Source organism: Perognathus longimembris, chromosome 28 (assembly GCF_023159225.1).
Source record: "Perognathus longimembris pacificus isolate PPM17 chromosome 28, ASM2315922v1, whole genome shotgun sequence".
Classification (NCBI taxonomy): Eukaryota; Metazoa; Chordata; class Mammalia; order Rodentia; family Heteromyidae; genus Perognathus; species Perognathus longimembris.
Window position 1 is genome coordinate 58,675,962 of NC_063188.1, and position 16,811 is coordinate 58,692,772.

General features: G+C 37.6%; 1 protein-coding gene across 1 annotated transcript in view; it reads right to left on the reverse strand.

Annotated features, from left to right (window-relative positions):
* Positions 1-281: 281 nt before the first annotated feature.
* Chic1 (cysteine rich hydrophobic domain 1) overlaps positions 282-16,811 on the reverse strand; it is a 52,873-nt gene continuing 36,343 nt past the window's right edge. The window contains exons 4-6 of the mRNA XM_048336247.1: positions 5,640-5,696; positions 5,339-5,398; positions 282-2,981 (exon numbers count right to left, since the gene is read on the reverse strand). Of these exons, the coding sequence (XP_048192204.1) occupies positions 2,931-2,981; positions 5,339-5,398; positions 5,640-5,696 (168 nt within the window). The 3' untranslated portion in view covers positions 282-2,930. The remainder of the gene's footprint in view (positions 2,982-5,338; positions 5,399-5,639; positions 5,697-16,811) is intronic.

Consider the following 16,811-nt stretch of genomic DNA (forward strand, 5'->3'; position numbering starts at 1 on the left):
TACCTTTTTTTTGTGTGTATGTGTCAGTCATGGGGAGTGAACTCTGGGCCTGGGCACTGTCCCTGAGCTCTTCAGCTCAAGGCTAGCACTTAAGCCATGGCGCCACTTCTGGTTTTCTGGTGGTTTATTGGAGATAAGAGTCTCATGGACTTTCCTGCTAGGGCTGGCTTTGAATCATGATCCTCAGATCTTAGCCTCCTGAGTAGTTAGGATTACAGGTGTGAGCCACCGGCACCTGGCTTGGATACATTTTTAAATGATCTATTTACTAAGCTGAAATCTGAAATTATAACCTCAAAGCTTAGTTGAGATTTATATACTTTGGCAAATACATGCTATTTTTCTCCAAAAACTAACATGGCAGATTTCATAAAAATATTATGTAACAAAGAAATTAAAAAAGAATGCCTGCAATCTGATAATAACTTTCACAAAAATACTAACTTAATGGAAAAATACAAGTATGGGGTATCCTGAGGATTAAAGAAGCAAGGTTCAGTGGGGGAGGAATTAATCACCACAGTATACTCTGTCATTTCAGCATTTGCTACTGCCAATTTCAATGAAAAGGAAATAATCCCTTCAAAACACTCAACTTCTAATGAGCTTCCAAAAAAAGGGAAAACTGGTTGAAAAAGCAGTCACATAAGGAAGGAAAAAGAAAATTAGTTGTTTACTAGGTAGTTTCAAAAAACTGAGATTAGTCAAACAGCAAAATGAACAACAAAGATAATAAATTTAAGAGCAATTAGTTAAAATTAAGTTTACACATGCTGGCGAACTTTTTTTGGTTTATGACAAACATTATTGTGACTTTGATTATACACTCTATTTCTCTCTTAATACTTGTTTCGTGGAAACAATCACTATATTTCCTGCTTTTTTTCTTTAAGCAAAACTAAGTGTGATTTATACATGGCAGAAAAGTTACTGTAATACCATATGGTCAATTTCTAAGGATACAGAAAAATGACATGATTTTTAAGGGTTGACACTTAAAAAGCAATGATTGTACTAGTGAGAATGAAGTCTGTATTATGATGAAAATCAGTTTTGGTATTAAAATGTCACAGTTTGAAGCATAAATCTGATCACAATAGTTGGAACATACACCATAGATACCATTTTCCCATGATCTTAGTTATAAAACAAGACATTGGATATGCACTTTCAGTTTCCACATGGTCTATATAAAAATACATCTTCCAGTTTACAGTAGGCAGACACAACATATTTCGGATGGTGGGGTAGCATGGGGGAATGGGGTTCCACAGAGGGAAGTGGTAGTGTTTGTGCAAACAATTATAATCACATATCAATTAGCGCATCTTTCTTCCCTCTTCTACTAGTCAAAGACAACAGTTCTCAGGTTAGGCATACACTTTAAAGGTGACTTCACCTTGTATGAAGAAATGATTGTTTTTTCCGCTGGGATGAGGGAGTGCCTAAAAAGCTTACTAAAACAACAGCAGCAAGATGACAAGAATATAATTCAGTCCCTTCACTTGACATTTATTTTCAGTGCTATGAGTTAACGAACAATGCCTACATACAGGCATACCTGTGCAGTTGAATTACTGTGATATAAAGCTGTTGCTTTGCTGAAATTAAAAAATTCAACTGAGTGTGGTAATCTATGGAATGCCAATTAGAGGGCTACATTTGTGGTAAAATTTCAAATGAAAACATTTTTTGTCTAAATACTTGTCTTTCCTCAATAATTTCCAAATGTTTAAAAAAAGATCCTCCAAAAGAAGAGAATATTTTGTCAAGTATGATTTGGCCACTATAGATTTTAGTTATAATTTCTCAATTATCTCTTTCCCAAAGCAGAATAACTGAACTCTAGAAAAGGGTTAGCAGTGGCTTTCACAGGAGTCTAGCTACCTCCCAAGACATGAAATCTCAAAATACTTAATGGGGAAAATTTTGGAGTTTTTTTTAAAGGAGGGAAAGAATATACAAAAGAAAAGAAATGCAGGAGAGTAAGCTAGGACATGTGTCAGATATCAAATAAAGTCTTTTGAAGGTGGGGGGAGGATAAAATGGGAAGTATTGAATTAAATGGGGAAAAATAAGGATCTTGGTTCCAGGTGCAATGAACAATGTTTGAGCTTGATAATGATTTCAATTTGAATCCACTTGTTACAAAGGGCAACCATGCCCTACACCTGAAAATTTAACATACTTGTATGGCTGTACCATAAATAGCATGTTAATAAGTCTCTACATTCAAAAGGATGCTTGCAAACTTCACTCATATTAAAATCTATGCAGAATTGTTGGCAATACAGTAAGATTAATATTACATTCTGTAAACCAAGGCATACCACATTTTACATTATGCAAAGAGACAATATTTACAAGGCTTTAGGAGTTTAAATATTTATCCACTAACATAAGTGATAATTAAGCAAAGTGCAGGACAAAACCAGTGCTATTAATTGCATGTCCTTTAAAAGCAGAATAAAACCATTTCTAAAAGCTACCAAAAGCTTTATTTAAGTGTGTTTAGTAAGGAATTACAGAGCATTAAATAACCTAGAAAAAATGATGCATAATTAGAAACAGTGAGTATGAAAATTATAAGGCAGCATGCTCAGAACAAGGTTTTGTTTTTTTAAAACACCATCACTGATGTTTCCTTTTTGTGGCAACTATATATATATATATACATATATGCATATATGTATATATATGTGTGTAGTAAGTAAAAATTGAAAGTGCAAAACACAAGCTTCATTTAAGAACAAAAAAGATGTGCAAATTTTCTTCTTAAACCAACACAAATAAAAGAGTGAGGAGAATATTCTACCATTATAAGGAATAAGTTGAACACAGCAAAGGAGACCATCTTCATTCCAAAATCATCTACAAGGCACTAAGGGTAGGAAATGACAGGAAACACAGAAGTGACTGAATAAAACTCCTCAGTCAGGTCGGAATATGGGGTATTTTGGTAAGAACTCTATTAGAATTACCTGCAAAATAAAAACAAACAAGGCTATGTTGACAAAATATTTTTCATTTAACATATAACATACGACCCAAAAAGTCTATATTCAGTTTTGAGATGACTGTATTTTGTTCATTGAACCACATACAAACACTTATATAAAGAAATGACAAGTTGCCATTAGACTGGCAATTTAAATATTAAACTGGCAACTCTCCAGTATTACTCAAAACAGTTTGTAGTTTTAGTATATTCAATCAATACCTGTATGCAAAGCATTTAAATTGGGATGAGGACAGTACTAGGGTTTGAACTCAGGGCTTGTGCAATCTAGGTAAGGATTCTACCTTGGAGCTACCCCTCCAGCCCCGGACATTTCATTTTAAGTGTGAGTGTAACAGAGTCAATGACAGTTTCTGTCATGTTATGCAGTGTTCTGTACAGCAACGACAACAACAACAACAGGGAGAAACTTAGGAGATTTTAGGAGCCCTGAAGTGACTTCTTCCACACAGAACTCTTTTGGAACATAAGATGATAGAGTCACAGAGCATCTCTCTGGGCTTCCACCCACACACCCACTGCCTTTTTTTTTTGGCCAGTCCTGGGGCCTGAACTCATGACCTGGGTGCTGTCCCTGAGCAGCTTTTTGCTCAAGGCTAGTGTTCTAAAACTTGAGCCACAGAGCCTCTTCTGTCTTTTTCCAAGTAGTTTATTGATAGTAAGAGTCTCACAGACTTTTCTGTCTGGGCTGGCTTCAAACTGTGATCTTTAGATCTCAGTCTTCTGAGCAGTTAGGATTACAGGTGTGAGCCACCGGCATCTGGCTCCACTGCCATTTCTGACTGGTAAACAAATCTCATTTTTGTAGCTAAGAGTTGTTATGACTGGATTTACAATAGCTAGTGATTTAAAGTGAGGAGAGAAAACTATAAATTTTCATGTTCTCCCCTTACCTTTTCTATTAACAAAGCAGAAGATATTGTAACTATGTTACACAGATTAGGAAAAAAACACCTATGTATATTATGCTCATATATTTTTCAACCCAAGAAGGTGATATTAGTTGAGGATTACTATGTTTTTTAAGTCATTCATGAAAAATAAGTGTCCAAATGGACTGACTAAATGGATTTAATTGCAAAAAGGCTGATAAGTAGAATAATAAAAACCTCAGCTATTTTAAGTATTTTATTTATAATAGAGTTTAGATTGTGTCATTTGTACATTTCCCCTACAACTATTCAAGGTGACAGAATACCATAATAATAATTTAGAGATGCAAATGGGGTGTTTCTTCTTATTATATACATACCACATGTCAGCACCTTGTAACTTGGATAGTTTAGTATTTTTCTTTTCATGCTGGTCCTGGTGCTTGAACTCAGCCTGGATGCTGTCCTTAAGCTTTTTTGTTCAACCACTTGAGCCACAGCTATACTTCTGGCTTTTTAGTGGTTAATTGGAGATAAAGAGTCTCATGGACTTTTCCTGTCCAGGTTGGCTTCAAAACTATGATCCTCAGATCTCAGTCTCTGGCATAGCTAGGATTACAGGCATAGGCCCCCAGCACCTAGCTTGGTTTAATATTCCTTCACAAGTTAATGATATGGAATAGATCACACTGGTTTGATGTGAATTTCTTTTGGTTATGTATGTGCTAGTAACTAGGGCTTGAACTCAGTGCCTCATAATCGTGCTTGGCTCTTTTCCCTTCATAGTCAGGGCTGTCTGCTACTTGAGTAATACCTCCACTTCTGGATTTTTGCTGGCTAAATGGAGATAATAGTCACTTGTATTTGTCTCTCTGGGCCAGCTTTGAACCTCAGTTGTCAGATTGAGGCCACCTGAGTAGCCAGGATTACAGACATGAGCCACCAGTGCCCACCAGTTCTATATGTATTTATGTCTCATGATTAAGATTGCATAGCTTTCAATAGAAACACTGAGCCTATATTAGAATCCATCTCCTTCTTTCACTACAAGTTAAATGTCAGCCAAGAAAGAAAAAGCCAGAAGTATGAAGTCAATTCCAACAAGTTTTGATGAGATTCCAAATTTAGAAATATTTGGTACCACAACAGCTGTTCTCACTATCATGTGTTAAGGATTGTGTCTATGTTACAAGAAATCAGAGTTGCACAATGTTTTCATTCGAGAATACTTGCCGAAATGTTTCTAAGATCTAAATCTCAGCTTTCAACAAATTTTAGTTTGGCTACAAATCTAAAGAAAATGAAAGGAAATGTCTACATTCCAACTGACAAAAGTTCAGGCTGAGAAGAAAAAAGGCAGAAAGAATAGTTGACAGATGCTAAACACAGTAAAATGTTACACTTAGGATGAAATCCAAAAATGTAATTAAAACAACTTCATACTTACATACTCCATCATATTGCTCGTTTCACATTTCCTTTTAGTCAACTTCCAGTGCAAAGCAAGCTAAGAAAGTAGAGTTTCATTAAGAATTCTTATATCTGTTTAAACTTATTACAACGTGAGCATTTGAAAAGGTCACAGAAAACAATCTCGGTTTAAGATATAAAACCCACCTAAATACTTCATAAAGGGTGTGTGTGTGTGTGTGTGTGTGTGTGTGTGTGTGTGAATTCTCTAATCCATTTTTTTGTGGTCTGAAAAATTCCTGTTTAATACAGGAATTTATTTGCTTAATTTTTCTTACCTTGTGATATAATCTGTTATTTTCCCATTCTAGTAACTTCTGAATTGATCTTCTGGTCTAAGAAAAAGGATCAAGACTCTGTTATAAAATGATCTGAAAAACATTGTAAACTACATGCCTCTATATTATTCTGCTTACTTATAAGATCTTGTTAATTTCTCCTGTTGTTTTCCTATTAGAAATAAGAAAAAAGGAAAAGATCTGACTGTAACCATCCAAAGTGAAGGAATATTTTGGATAATTACTATAGAGTTATAATAATGACTCATGGTTTTGTTTTTCAAAATGAAATATGTACAAATTGCTTTGTGTTATGTGGTCATTCACTTGACTATTTATGAAAATATTATCAATATTGCTTTCTTGAAACAGTGGTTTCTTCAGACCTAACCTAGATTTTCACGTACCTTCACAGGATTTCTTTTTTCTTTCGTATGTGTGTGTGTGTGTATGTGTGTGTGTGTGTGTGTGTGTGTGTGTGTGTGTTTGAGCGCGTGTGTGTGCGCTGCTCTTGAGGCTGTCTCTAAATTTTTGTGCTTATGGCTAGTGCTCTACTATTTGAGCCACAGCTCTACTTCCGGCTTTTTTTGTAGCTAATTGGCCATAAGAGTCTCATGAACTTTCTTGCCAGGGCTGGCTTTGAACCATGATGCTTAGATCTCAGCTTCCTGAGTAGCTAGAATTACAAGCATGAGCCACCAGCACCTAGCCAGGATAAGTTTTTCATAAACATCTAATATACAAAGCTAAGCTGATTCCTCACATAAAGTTTCCTAATCAGACCTCCTAGTGTATAACACCTGACATACATAGCAGTAGGTTAAGGTCAAAAGGCTGAGTAATACAAGCCAGAATTTTCCATAAAAAATAACATAACAATTTGCAACCTCGGATCAAATATCCAGCGAAATTGGAGTTCACATTCGAAGGGAAAGCCAGATCTTTCCACACCAAAGAAGAGCTAAAGGAGTATGTGAATAAAAAACGAGCCCTACAGCGAATTCTAAGAGGGGAGCCCCAACCAACAGAGAGTGTAAAAGACACACAGACAGAATCAGAAAGAAACTTCAATAGCCAAAGTCCAACAGAAAGAACAGATCACTAAAGACGAGAAAAAAAAAAGAGGAAAAAACAGCCCAACAAGAAAATGGAAGGAGAAAAAACACCCTTATCCTTGATCTCTTTAAATATAAATGGTTTAAACTCCCCGATAAAGAGGAACAGACTGGCAGAATGGATTCGCAAACAAAAAGTTGACATCTGCTGTCTACAAGAGACCCACCTTACAGCAAGAGACAAAAACAGGCTCTGAATGAAAGGATGGAGCAAGATCTACCAAGCAAATGCACCCACCAAAACGGCAGGTGTAGCCATTCTGATCTCAGACAAGCTGGACTTCTCATTAAAGTCAACTCAAAAAGACAAAGAAGGACACTACATATTAATACAAGGAAAAATCCAGAATCAAGACATCACGCTGATAAATGTATACTCACCGAACAAAAGAGGCCCAACATATGTCAAATAAATTCTCACAGAATTACAGAACAAGATAGATGCAAACACAATCATAGTGGGTGACTTTAATACCCCTCTCTCTCCAAGAGACAGATCCAACACCCAGAGGATTAGTAAGGGAGCTGAGGACCTAAATAACACCATTTCCCAAAAGGATCTAACAGACCTATATAGAACCTTCCACCCTACAAAGACCCAATACACCTTCTTTTCAGCAGCCCATGGATCATATTCCAAAATAGACCACGTCATAGCCCACACAAAGAACCTCAGCAAACACTACAGTATTGATGTCTTCCCATGTATTATAGCTGATCACAGTGGATTAAAGGTAACCCTCAACAACAAAGGATACCACAGAGGCTATACACACTCTTGGAGGCTAAACCCCATGCTGCTATCCAACACTTGGGCCACAGACCAAATTAAAGATGAAATCAACGAATTCATAAGCCACAATGACAAAGAAAACACATCACAAAGGAACCTATGGGACACAGCTAAGGCAGTACTGAGGGGCAAGATCATTGTCCTCAGCACCCACATTAAAAGAATGGAAGCAGCGCAGGTGAATACCCTCACGATGAAACTAAAACAACTGGAGAAACAAGAAATGACAGAATCTAAAACGACTAGGAGGGGAGAGATCACAAAGATTAAAGAAGAGATAAATCTGATTGAAAATAGAAAGACCATTCAACAAATAAATAAGACTAAAGGCTGGTTCTTTGAGAAAATAAACAAAATTGACAGACCCCTTGCAAGACTTACAAAAAAAAGAAGAGAAGAGACTCATATACGTAAAATCAGGGACTCCACCGGAAAAAGTACAACAAGTACACAAAATATTCAAACAATCATAAGGAGCTATTTCCAAAACCTCTACTCAGCAAAAAACAATAATTTTACAGAAATGGATCAATTCTTAGAGAAGTACAAACTACCCAAACTGAACCAAGAAGAAATAAATCAACTAAATAAACCAATAACTTACAGTGAGATACAGGAGGTAATCAAGAACCTCCCTACTAAGCAAAGCCCAGGCCCAGATGGATTCACCAACGAATTCTACAAAACCTTTAGTGAGGAGCTAATACCAATACTCCTCAAACTCTTCCGTGAAATAGAAACAGAGGGAGAAATCCCAACTCATTCTATGAAGCTAATATACTCATTCCCAAACCAGGCAAAGACCCAACAAAAAAAGAGAACTACAGACCAATATCACTAATGAACACAGACGCAAAGCTCCTCAATAAAACATTAGCTAACAGGATCCAGAAACTGATCAAGAAAATCATACATCATGACCTAAGTAGGCTTCATCCCTCAGTCACAAGGATGGTTCAACATCCGTAAATCAATCAACGTAATTCACCACATAAACAGATCTAAAATTAAGAATTACATTGTTATCTCAGTCGATGCCCAAAAAGCCTTTGACAAAATACAACATCCATTCCTATTAAAAGCTTTGGAGAGAACAGGAATAGATGGAACATTCCTCAAAACAATAAAAGCCATATACAACAGACCAACTGCTAATATCATATTAAATGGAGAGAAACTTAAATCATTCCCCCTAAACTCAGGAACAAGACAAGGATGCCCACTCTCCCTAATTCTGTTCAACATAGTGCTGGAATCCCTAGCCATAGCAATAAGGCAAGAGGAGGACATCAAAGGGATCCACATCGGCAAGGAAGAAATCAAGTTATCCCTATTCGCAGACGACATGATCTTATATCTGAAGGACCCAAAAAACTCAATACCCAAACTCCTACACCTAATTAACCAATTTGGCAAAGTAGCAGGATACAAAATCAATCCACGAAAGTCAGAAGCTTTTCTGTACACCAGCAATATATAAACAGAAAAGGAAATTATGGAAACAATTCCATTTACAGTAGCCAAAAAAAGAATAAAGTACTTAGGGATCAACTTAACCAAGGACATGACAGACCTATTTAATGAAAACTACAAAAATCTAATAATGGAAATCAAAGAAGACACAAGGATATGGAAAGACCTCCCATGCTCATGGGTAGGCAGAATCAATATAGTGAAAATGGCCATATTGCCCAAATTGTTATACAAATTCAATGCAATACCTATCAAAATCCCAGCCACATTCTTCACTGAAATAGAGAAACCAATCCATAAATTCATATGGAACAGCAAAAGACCTAGAATAGCCAAAGCAATTCTAGGCAAAAAAAGCAGTGCAGGAGGTATCACAATACCACACTTCAAGCTCTACTACAAGGCCATCATAACAAAAACAGCCTGGTATTGGTATAAAAACAGATCGGAAGACCAGTGGAATAGAATTGAAGACTCAAATAAAACCGCACTCTTACAGCCAACTGATATTCGACAAAGGAGCTAAAGACATACAATGGAATAAACAGAGCCTCTTCAACTACTGGTGCTGGGAGAACTGGGCAGCCATATGCAGAAAACTCAAAGTAGACCCAAGCCTACAACTCAAAATGGATCAAGGACCTCAATATCAGAACTGAATCCTTGAAACTACTGAAGGACAGAGTAGGAAAGACGCTAGAACTTATAGGCACAGGAAGGAACGTCCTGAATAGAGTCCCAGGGGCACAACAAATAGGGGAAAGACTCGACAAATGGGACTACTACAAATTAAAAAGTTTCTGCACAGCTAAGGACATAGCCACCAAAACAGAAAGACAGCCAACGATATGGGAAAGGATATTTACCAGCACAGCAACAGACAAAGGCCTGATATCTGTCATCTACAGAGAACTCAAAAAACTAAGGCCCTCCAAGCCCAATAAACCTATTAGGAAATGGGCAAAAGAGCTAAAGAGAGACTACACAAGAGAAGATATAAAAATGGCAAAGAAACATATGAGGAAATGCTCAACATCCCTGGTAGTAAAGGAAATGCAAATAAAAACAACCCTGAGATACCACCTCACCCCAGTTAGAATGGCCTATACTCTGAACTCAGGCAACAACAAATGCTGGAGGGGCTGTGGGGAAAGAGGAACCCTTCTCCATTGTTGGTGGGAGTGCAAATTAGTACAACCACTTTGGAGAACAGTATGGAGGTTTCTCAAAAAGCTCAATATAGACCTACCCTATGACCCAGCCATACCACTCCTAGGCATCTATCCTAAACAGCAAAACCCAAGATATCAAAAAGACATTTGTACTTCCATGTTTATCGCGGCACAATTCACAATAGCCAAAATATGGAAACAACCCAGATGCCCCTCCACAGATGAATGGATCCAAATATATGGTACTTATACACAATGGAATACTACATAGTGATTAGGAATGGTGAAATATTGTTATTCGCAGGGAAATGGTCAGAACTCGAACAAATAATGTTGAGTGAGACAAGCCTAGAACACAGAAAACAAAGGGGCATGATCTCCCTGATATATGACTGTTAACAAAGGGAGACGGAGAGACAGTAGAGACCAAGTCTGTGAATACTGTATATGTTCTTGATACATTGTATATTGTATATATTTCTACCTGACCTAGAGAAGGGATAGAAAAACAGGACGTAAGATATCACACTGCCCTACTATGTAACTGTACCCTTTTTGCAGAACACCTTGTCAAAAAATTTGTGTTCAATTAATAAACAAATAAAAAAAGAATTTGCAAAGCCTTTGAAAGCATTAAAAGATTACTAGGCATTTTAATTATTATTGATAGAGCTGTATACGGTTTTTGATTTAAAAAACCCTGCTGGTAGGCACTGTTAACTTTGAAAATTACTCTTTTTTACAACTAAAGGATTTATAAGCCAGGCTATATCTGAAATGATTTCTAAAGTGCCCACACAAGAAACTATCTTACCTGTTGAACTGTGCAAGTTAACAACCCATGGCAACTGAATTCTAAATAAATTCTAGCTATTTACAATTGGCTACATCAGCAAAAAAAGTTGAGTGTATTGTGGAGTCATTACGTTTCATAGAGTCTGGATAAAAATCAGATGGATAACAAATAGAGACTGAATAGTAATTAAAAAGCTTTCAGGGGGCTGGGAATACGGCCTAGTGGCAAGAGTGCTTGCCTCGTATACATGAAGCCCTGGTTTCGATTCCCCAGCACCACATATATAGAAAACGGCCAGAAGAAGCGCTGTGTCTCAAGTGGCAGAGTGCTAGCCTTGAGCAAAGAGAAGCCCAGGACAGTTCCTAGACCCTGAGTCCAAGGCCCAGGACTGGCACACACACACACACACACACACACACAAAATCTTTCAGGAAGGATAAAAAAGGCTGATTATTTGCAACTATGAAAACAGAAGGAAACCTGCCATTATGTTTATTGGGAGAAAGGAATAGGAAGTATGAGACAATGGGTGAGATTGATTGGAATACAGTGTAAATGTAAAAATAAGATCCTGCTTGTATAACTAATATAAGCTAATTTTAACAAAGAAAAAAATATTTCCAGAAGGAAAAAAAATTCCAGGATCAGAAGGCTTCAATCATGAATTCTTCCAAACATTTTAAGAAATAATACAAGTCCTTCACAAATTCTTTCAGAAAATAGAAGGAACACTTCCAGTTCACCATATGAGGGCAATATTATTGTTACCAAAGTCAGATAGACATCACATACGCGCACAGTGCCACAGATCAATATCTCTCATTAACACAAACAAAATATTCTCAACTACATTATCAAACTGAATCATGTTCAAATTGAGTCCTGTCAACACAAAAATAAACTCATATTATAAATAAATAAACTCATTATATTAATAGAATAAATGGGAAAAAAACACTTCCTTTTTTTGAGACAGGGTTTCACTATGTAGTCTCAGCTGGCCTGGAATTTTCTATGTAGCTCAGGCTGGTCTTGAACTCACAATTCTCTTGCCTTAGCTTCTCCAGTACTGGGATTACAAGCTTGAAACACCACAGCTAGCTGCATATGATTAACACCCCCACAAATTAATCAACAAACTTCACCATTTACAATAGCATCAATAGTAATACTTAGAAACTTAACAAAAGAAGCAAAAATCCCTGTGTTCATGTAAATATGAATATTGGAGAAGTTCCAATATCCATTCATGACAAAAGCCATAAGACACTAGGCCTAGATGTGACCTTTCTCAGCTTGAGAAAAGACAAGTATGGAAAGCCTGGAGCCACCATCATGCTTCATGGTGACACTAAATGTTTTACCTCTGAAACTGGGAATTTATGGTGGTTTTCTCTCACTGCTTTTTCAACACTGTATTAGAAGTTATTGCTAAGGTAATTAGATAACCCTAATGGAAACCACTAAAACACTTGTTAATCCCTTATCAGATATATGACTTGCAAGTATTTCCTCCTGTTCTGTGGCTTATCTTTTCACTCTGAAAAACACCACTTAATACACAATTTGCAAACTACTAAGTAGTTCAACCAGGTTTGCAGCATATAAGATTGTGGGAGGCACAATTCTTGTTCCTCTGATCTTCAGCACCTGGCATTACACCTTTGACTGTGTGTGTTACATTACAAAAGGGATGGTACAGATGTAATTAAAGTTACTGATCGACTGGCCTTAAAATAGGGAGATAATCCAGGATTATTTAGGAAGAATGAATGAATTCACACAATCAGAGAAACTTTCCTGGCTAGGAGAAGGAAAGATTTGAAATACAAGAGGGATCCAACTCACCATTGCTGGCTTTATGATGGAAAGGGCTACATAAGATGTGTAAAAAGGAAATGAGTTTTGCCAAAACCTGGATGGGACTAGAAGCAAATCAGTTCACCGAGGAATAGAGCCCTTTCAACATCTTGACTTTGGCCATTGAGACTCTTAGCAAGAGAACCCAGTTGAATAGGTTGTGCCTAGACTTTGGACTATAAAATAACATATGGACATTATTGTATACCACTACGTCTATGGAATTATGTTACTGCAGAATGAAACAACAATAAGAGGCTGGAGATGTATCTCAGTTGTACAGTACTTGCCTAGAATGTGTAAGGTACCACACAGAGTAAAAACAAAGATTAAAGTTAAAGAAGAAGTAAATGAATGGGTGAAAACATTCTATGAACTAGAAAGATTTCATGGCAATGCTTTGGAAGCATTCTCTAGGGAAGATCATATGGTAGGTCACAAAACAAGTCTTAAAAATTTTAAGAAGACTGAAATTATAGCAATTGTCTTTTCCAGTAACAACAAAATGAAGTGAGAAGTCAATAGCACAAGAAATCTTGGAAAATTCACAAGTATGTGAAAATTAGACAGTGTGGTCCTAGACAGCCAATAGGGCAAAGAAGACAATAAAGAAGAGAAGAAAAAGGAAATAAAAATATCTTCAGAGAAATGAAAATGGAGACACAACATATCAAAACAAATGAGATGAAGCAAAAGCAGTCCAAGAGGGAAGTTAACAGAAAAAAGTGTACACTGGAGAAAAGAGAAAGCACTCATGTTATATTTCAAAGAATTAGAAAAAGAACAAACTACCCTCAACTTTCATAGAAGAAAGGAAATAAAAATCAGAGCAGAAATAAGACACTGGAAAAGAACAGAAAAGAACAACAGAACTCAGAATCAGTTTTTTTGAAAAGAAAAAGGAAATCAACAAATCAAAATGAACAAATTTGTGTGTTAAGTGGTATTTTTAAGAGAGTGAAAAGATAAACCACACAATAGGAGGAAATTCTTACAAATCATTTATCTGACAAGTGATTAACAATAGGAATATATAAAAATACCCACAACTCAAGAACAAAAAATGTAGTAACAAATGGATAGAGGATCTGAACAGACATTTCTTCAAAAAAGACATATAAGGGCTGAAGGTGGCTGCGCTGGTGGCTCACACCTGTAATCCTACCTACTCAAGAGGCTGAGATCTGAGGATCATGGTTCAAAGCCAGCTTGGGCAGGAAAGTTGTTTGACTCTTATCTCCAATAAACTACTCAGAAAAGCTGGAAGTGGCACTGTGGCTCAAGTGGCAGGGCACTAGCCTTGGGCAGAAGAGCTCAGGGACAGTGCCCAGGCCTCAAGTTCAAGCCCCACAACCAACAACAAAAGAGCTGAAGTGTGGGGCTTAAATTCCACGTTCCCCCCTTTTTCCCGGGGAGATGCCAAGCCCCAAATTGTGAAGGACACTCAGCTCTGCCTCTCCCACCAGCAGGAGGGGTGGAGCGTGTTCCTGTTGGGCTAAGACAACTGAGGTATGGCTGCCGAAATCTCCGCCCCCCCCCTCCCCCTTATGCATTAAGAGCAGATGCGGGACAGAGATTCAGGGGAGCCAGTGCGATGTTCCACCAGTCTCAAAGGATTTTATTCAAGGGAGGGGTTTATATAACAGTAATGGCAGGCAGGAAGAGGAGGGACTAACTGGGTATTAATGATTGGCTAGTGAACTGTCCATCAAGGTGATAGAGGAAGTTCCTCTATGGGCGGAGACCACAGCCCCACCAAGGACCGGGTCTCCAGGGCCTCCCTTGCCATTACACACGTGGCCAAGACAGAAGGTGGGGCTGGTGTGCTTTTCTTCTGGCAGAACCCGGAAGATGGGAGTGGCTAGCTCTCACACTGCCCCAGGGTGGGAGGGAAGGCAGGGTCTCAGGACCGCCTTCTCCCCCTCAAAGCCAAGCTGAATCCACAACACTGAAGGCGTGGCTCAGCAGTAACATGCCAGCCTAGCAAATGTGAGATCTGGAGTTCAATCCCCCCAGTCTTGCCCCAAACAAAGAACAACAAAACAAAAAGACTGACAAATGGCCAATAAGTAAAACTGCTCACAATTTATTATGGGAAAGAAAAGTAAAACCACAGGAAACACCATTTCATATTTATTAACGTGGCTATTATCAATAAAATGGTAAATAAATGTTGGTGAGGATCTGGAAACTCGGGGATGCTTGTGCATTGTTGTAGGGATATAAAATGGTACAGCTACTATGGAACATTTGGTGGTTGCTGAAAGTGCTAAACAATGGCTATTATGATCCAGCAGTTGCACTCCTAGGTAATACTTGTACAAACTGAAAACAAGGAATGAAACAGATACTAGTACAACAGTGTTTATTGGAGCATTATTTATAGTAGCTCAAAGGTAGCAGCAACTCAGGTGTCCAAAAGATAAGTGAATAAACAATATGTGGTGCATAAATAAAATATACTCTAATTCAGTTGTAGATGTGAGCAAACTTTCTGAAACATGATATGATATGGATGAACCTTAAATACTTTATGTAAGTGAAATAAGAAAATTTGTAGAGACAGAATAGGTTACAGATGGTCAATATATAAAGGAAGAGTGAATGGGGAGTTATTACTTAGTGGAGATAGAATTTCTTCATGGAGTAATGAGAAGACTTTAGAAACTGTGGCAATGGATGTACAACCCTGGGAATATATTAAGGCTACTGAACTGTAACACTTGAAATGATTAAAAGGGCAAATTTTGTGTATATCTTAGCAAAATAAAAACCTTTAAATTGAATTACAATACTGGAAACCAAGAGAGAATTTGATCAGTTGACAAAAAATGAAAGGAACTTCTGGATTGTGGAAAGATCATCCCTTCAATTGAAGGCTCTGAGCTCTAAAACATTAAAACTTGATGGCAATGATTTGTAACAGAGGTTTAGGAACCAGAAACAATGAAAGCAAAGCTGTGCTTCAGTGGTACAGTACCTGCCTACTAAGTCTGAAGCCTTGGGATCATACCTCAGTACTGCCAAAAAACCAAACAAAAAGCAAAGATGAATTTGATGCAATTTTAAACATTCACAGCCACACTTTGTGTTAGGGGGTCAGGCAGGTATCAGATGGAGATGAGGACAAATAAGGGTGAATATGATCAAAATACTTTATTTGATTGTAAATATAACAACGAGACCTGTTAAAATTGTTTTAAGAGGGGAGGGGGGATGAAAGACAGTGATAAAAGGGGATGATGGTGATTGAGAAACATTGCATATCTGTATGAATAAAACAACTTCAAAATCCCCAAGCTTGGGCTGGGAATGTGGCTTAGTGGTAGAGTGCTTGCCTAGCATACATGAAGCCCTGGGTTCCATTCCTCAGCACCATATAAACAGAAAAAGTTGGAAGTGACGTTGTGGCTCAGGAGGTAGAGTAGTAGCTTTGAGCAAAAAGAAGCCAGGGGCAGTGCTCAGGCTCAGAGTCCCAAGCCCCAGGACTGGCAAAAAAACCCCCAAAACAACCCCCCCCAAAAAAAATCAAAACTCAAAACCACAAACCTAAAACAAACAAACAAAATGTGTGAAAGAGACAATAGGATAAGAAATTGACCCTGAGGAAACAAAATAAACATCTAGCCAGGTGTTGATGTCTCCCTGCCATGATCCTAGCTACTCTGGAGGTTGAAATCTGATGAATATGATTTGCAGTCAACTTGGGGGAAAAAAGAGTTCCTAGAGACTTATCTCCAATGAGCCTTAGAAGATGGCCAGCCTTGATGGAAAAAGCTAAGGGACAGCTCTCTGGCCCTGAGTTCAAGTCTCAGTGATAGCACAAAAAATGTCAATTAATAGTCTCATATATGACAAAATTAACTTTGTAACATAAGGGTGATCCATTTAGGCAATGTATGGGGCATAGACATAATCTATCCTGGCCACACAATAAGGAAAATACAAGACAAACTGGAGAAT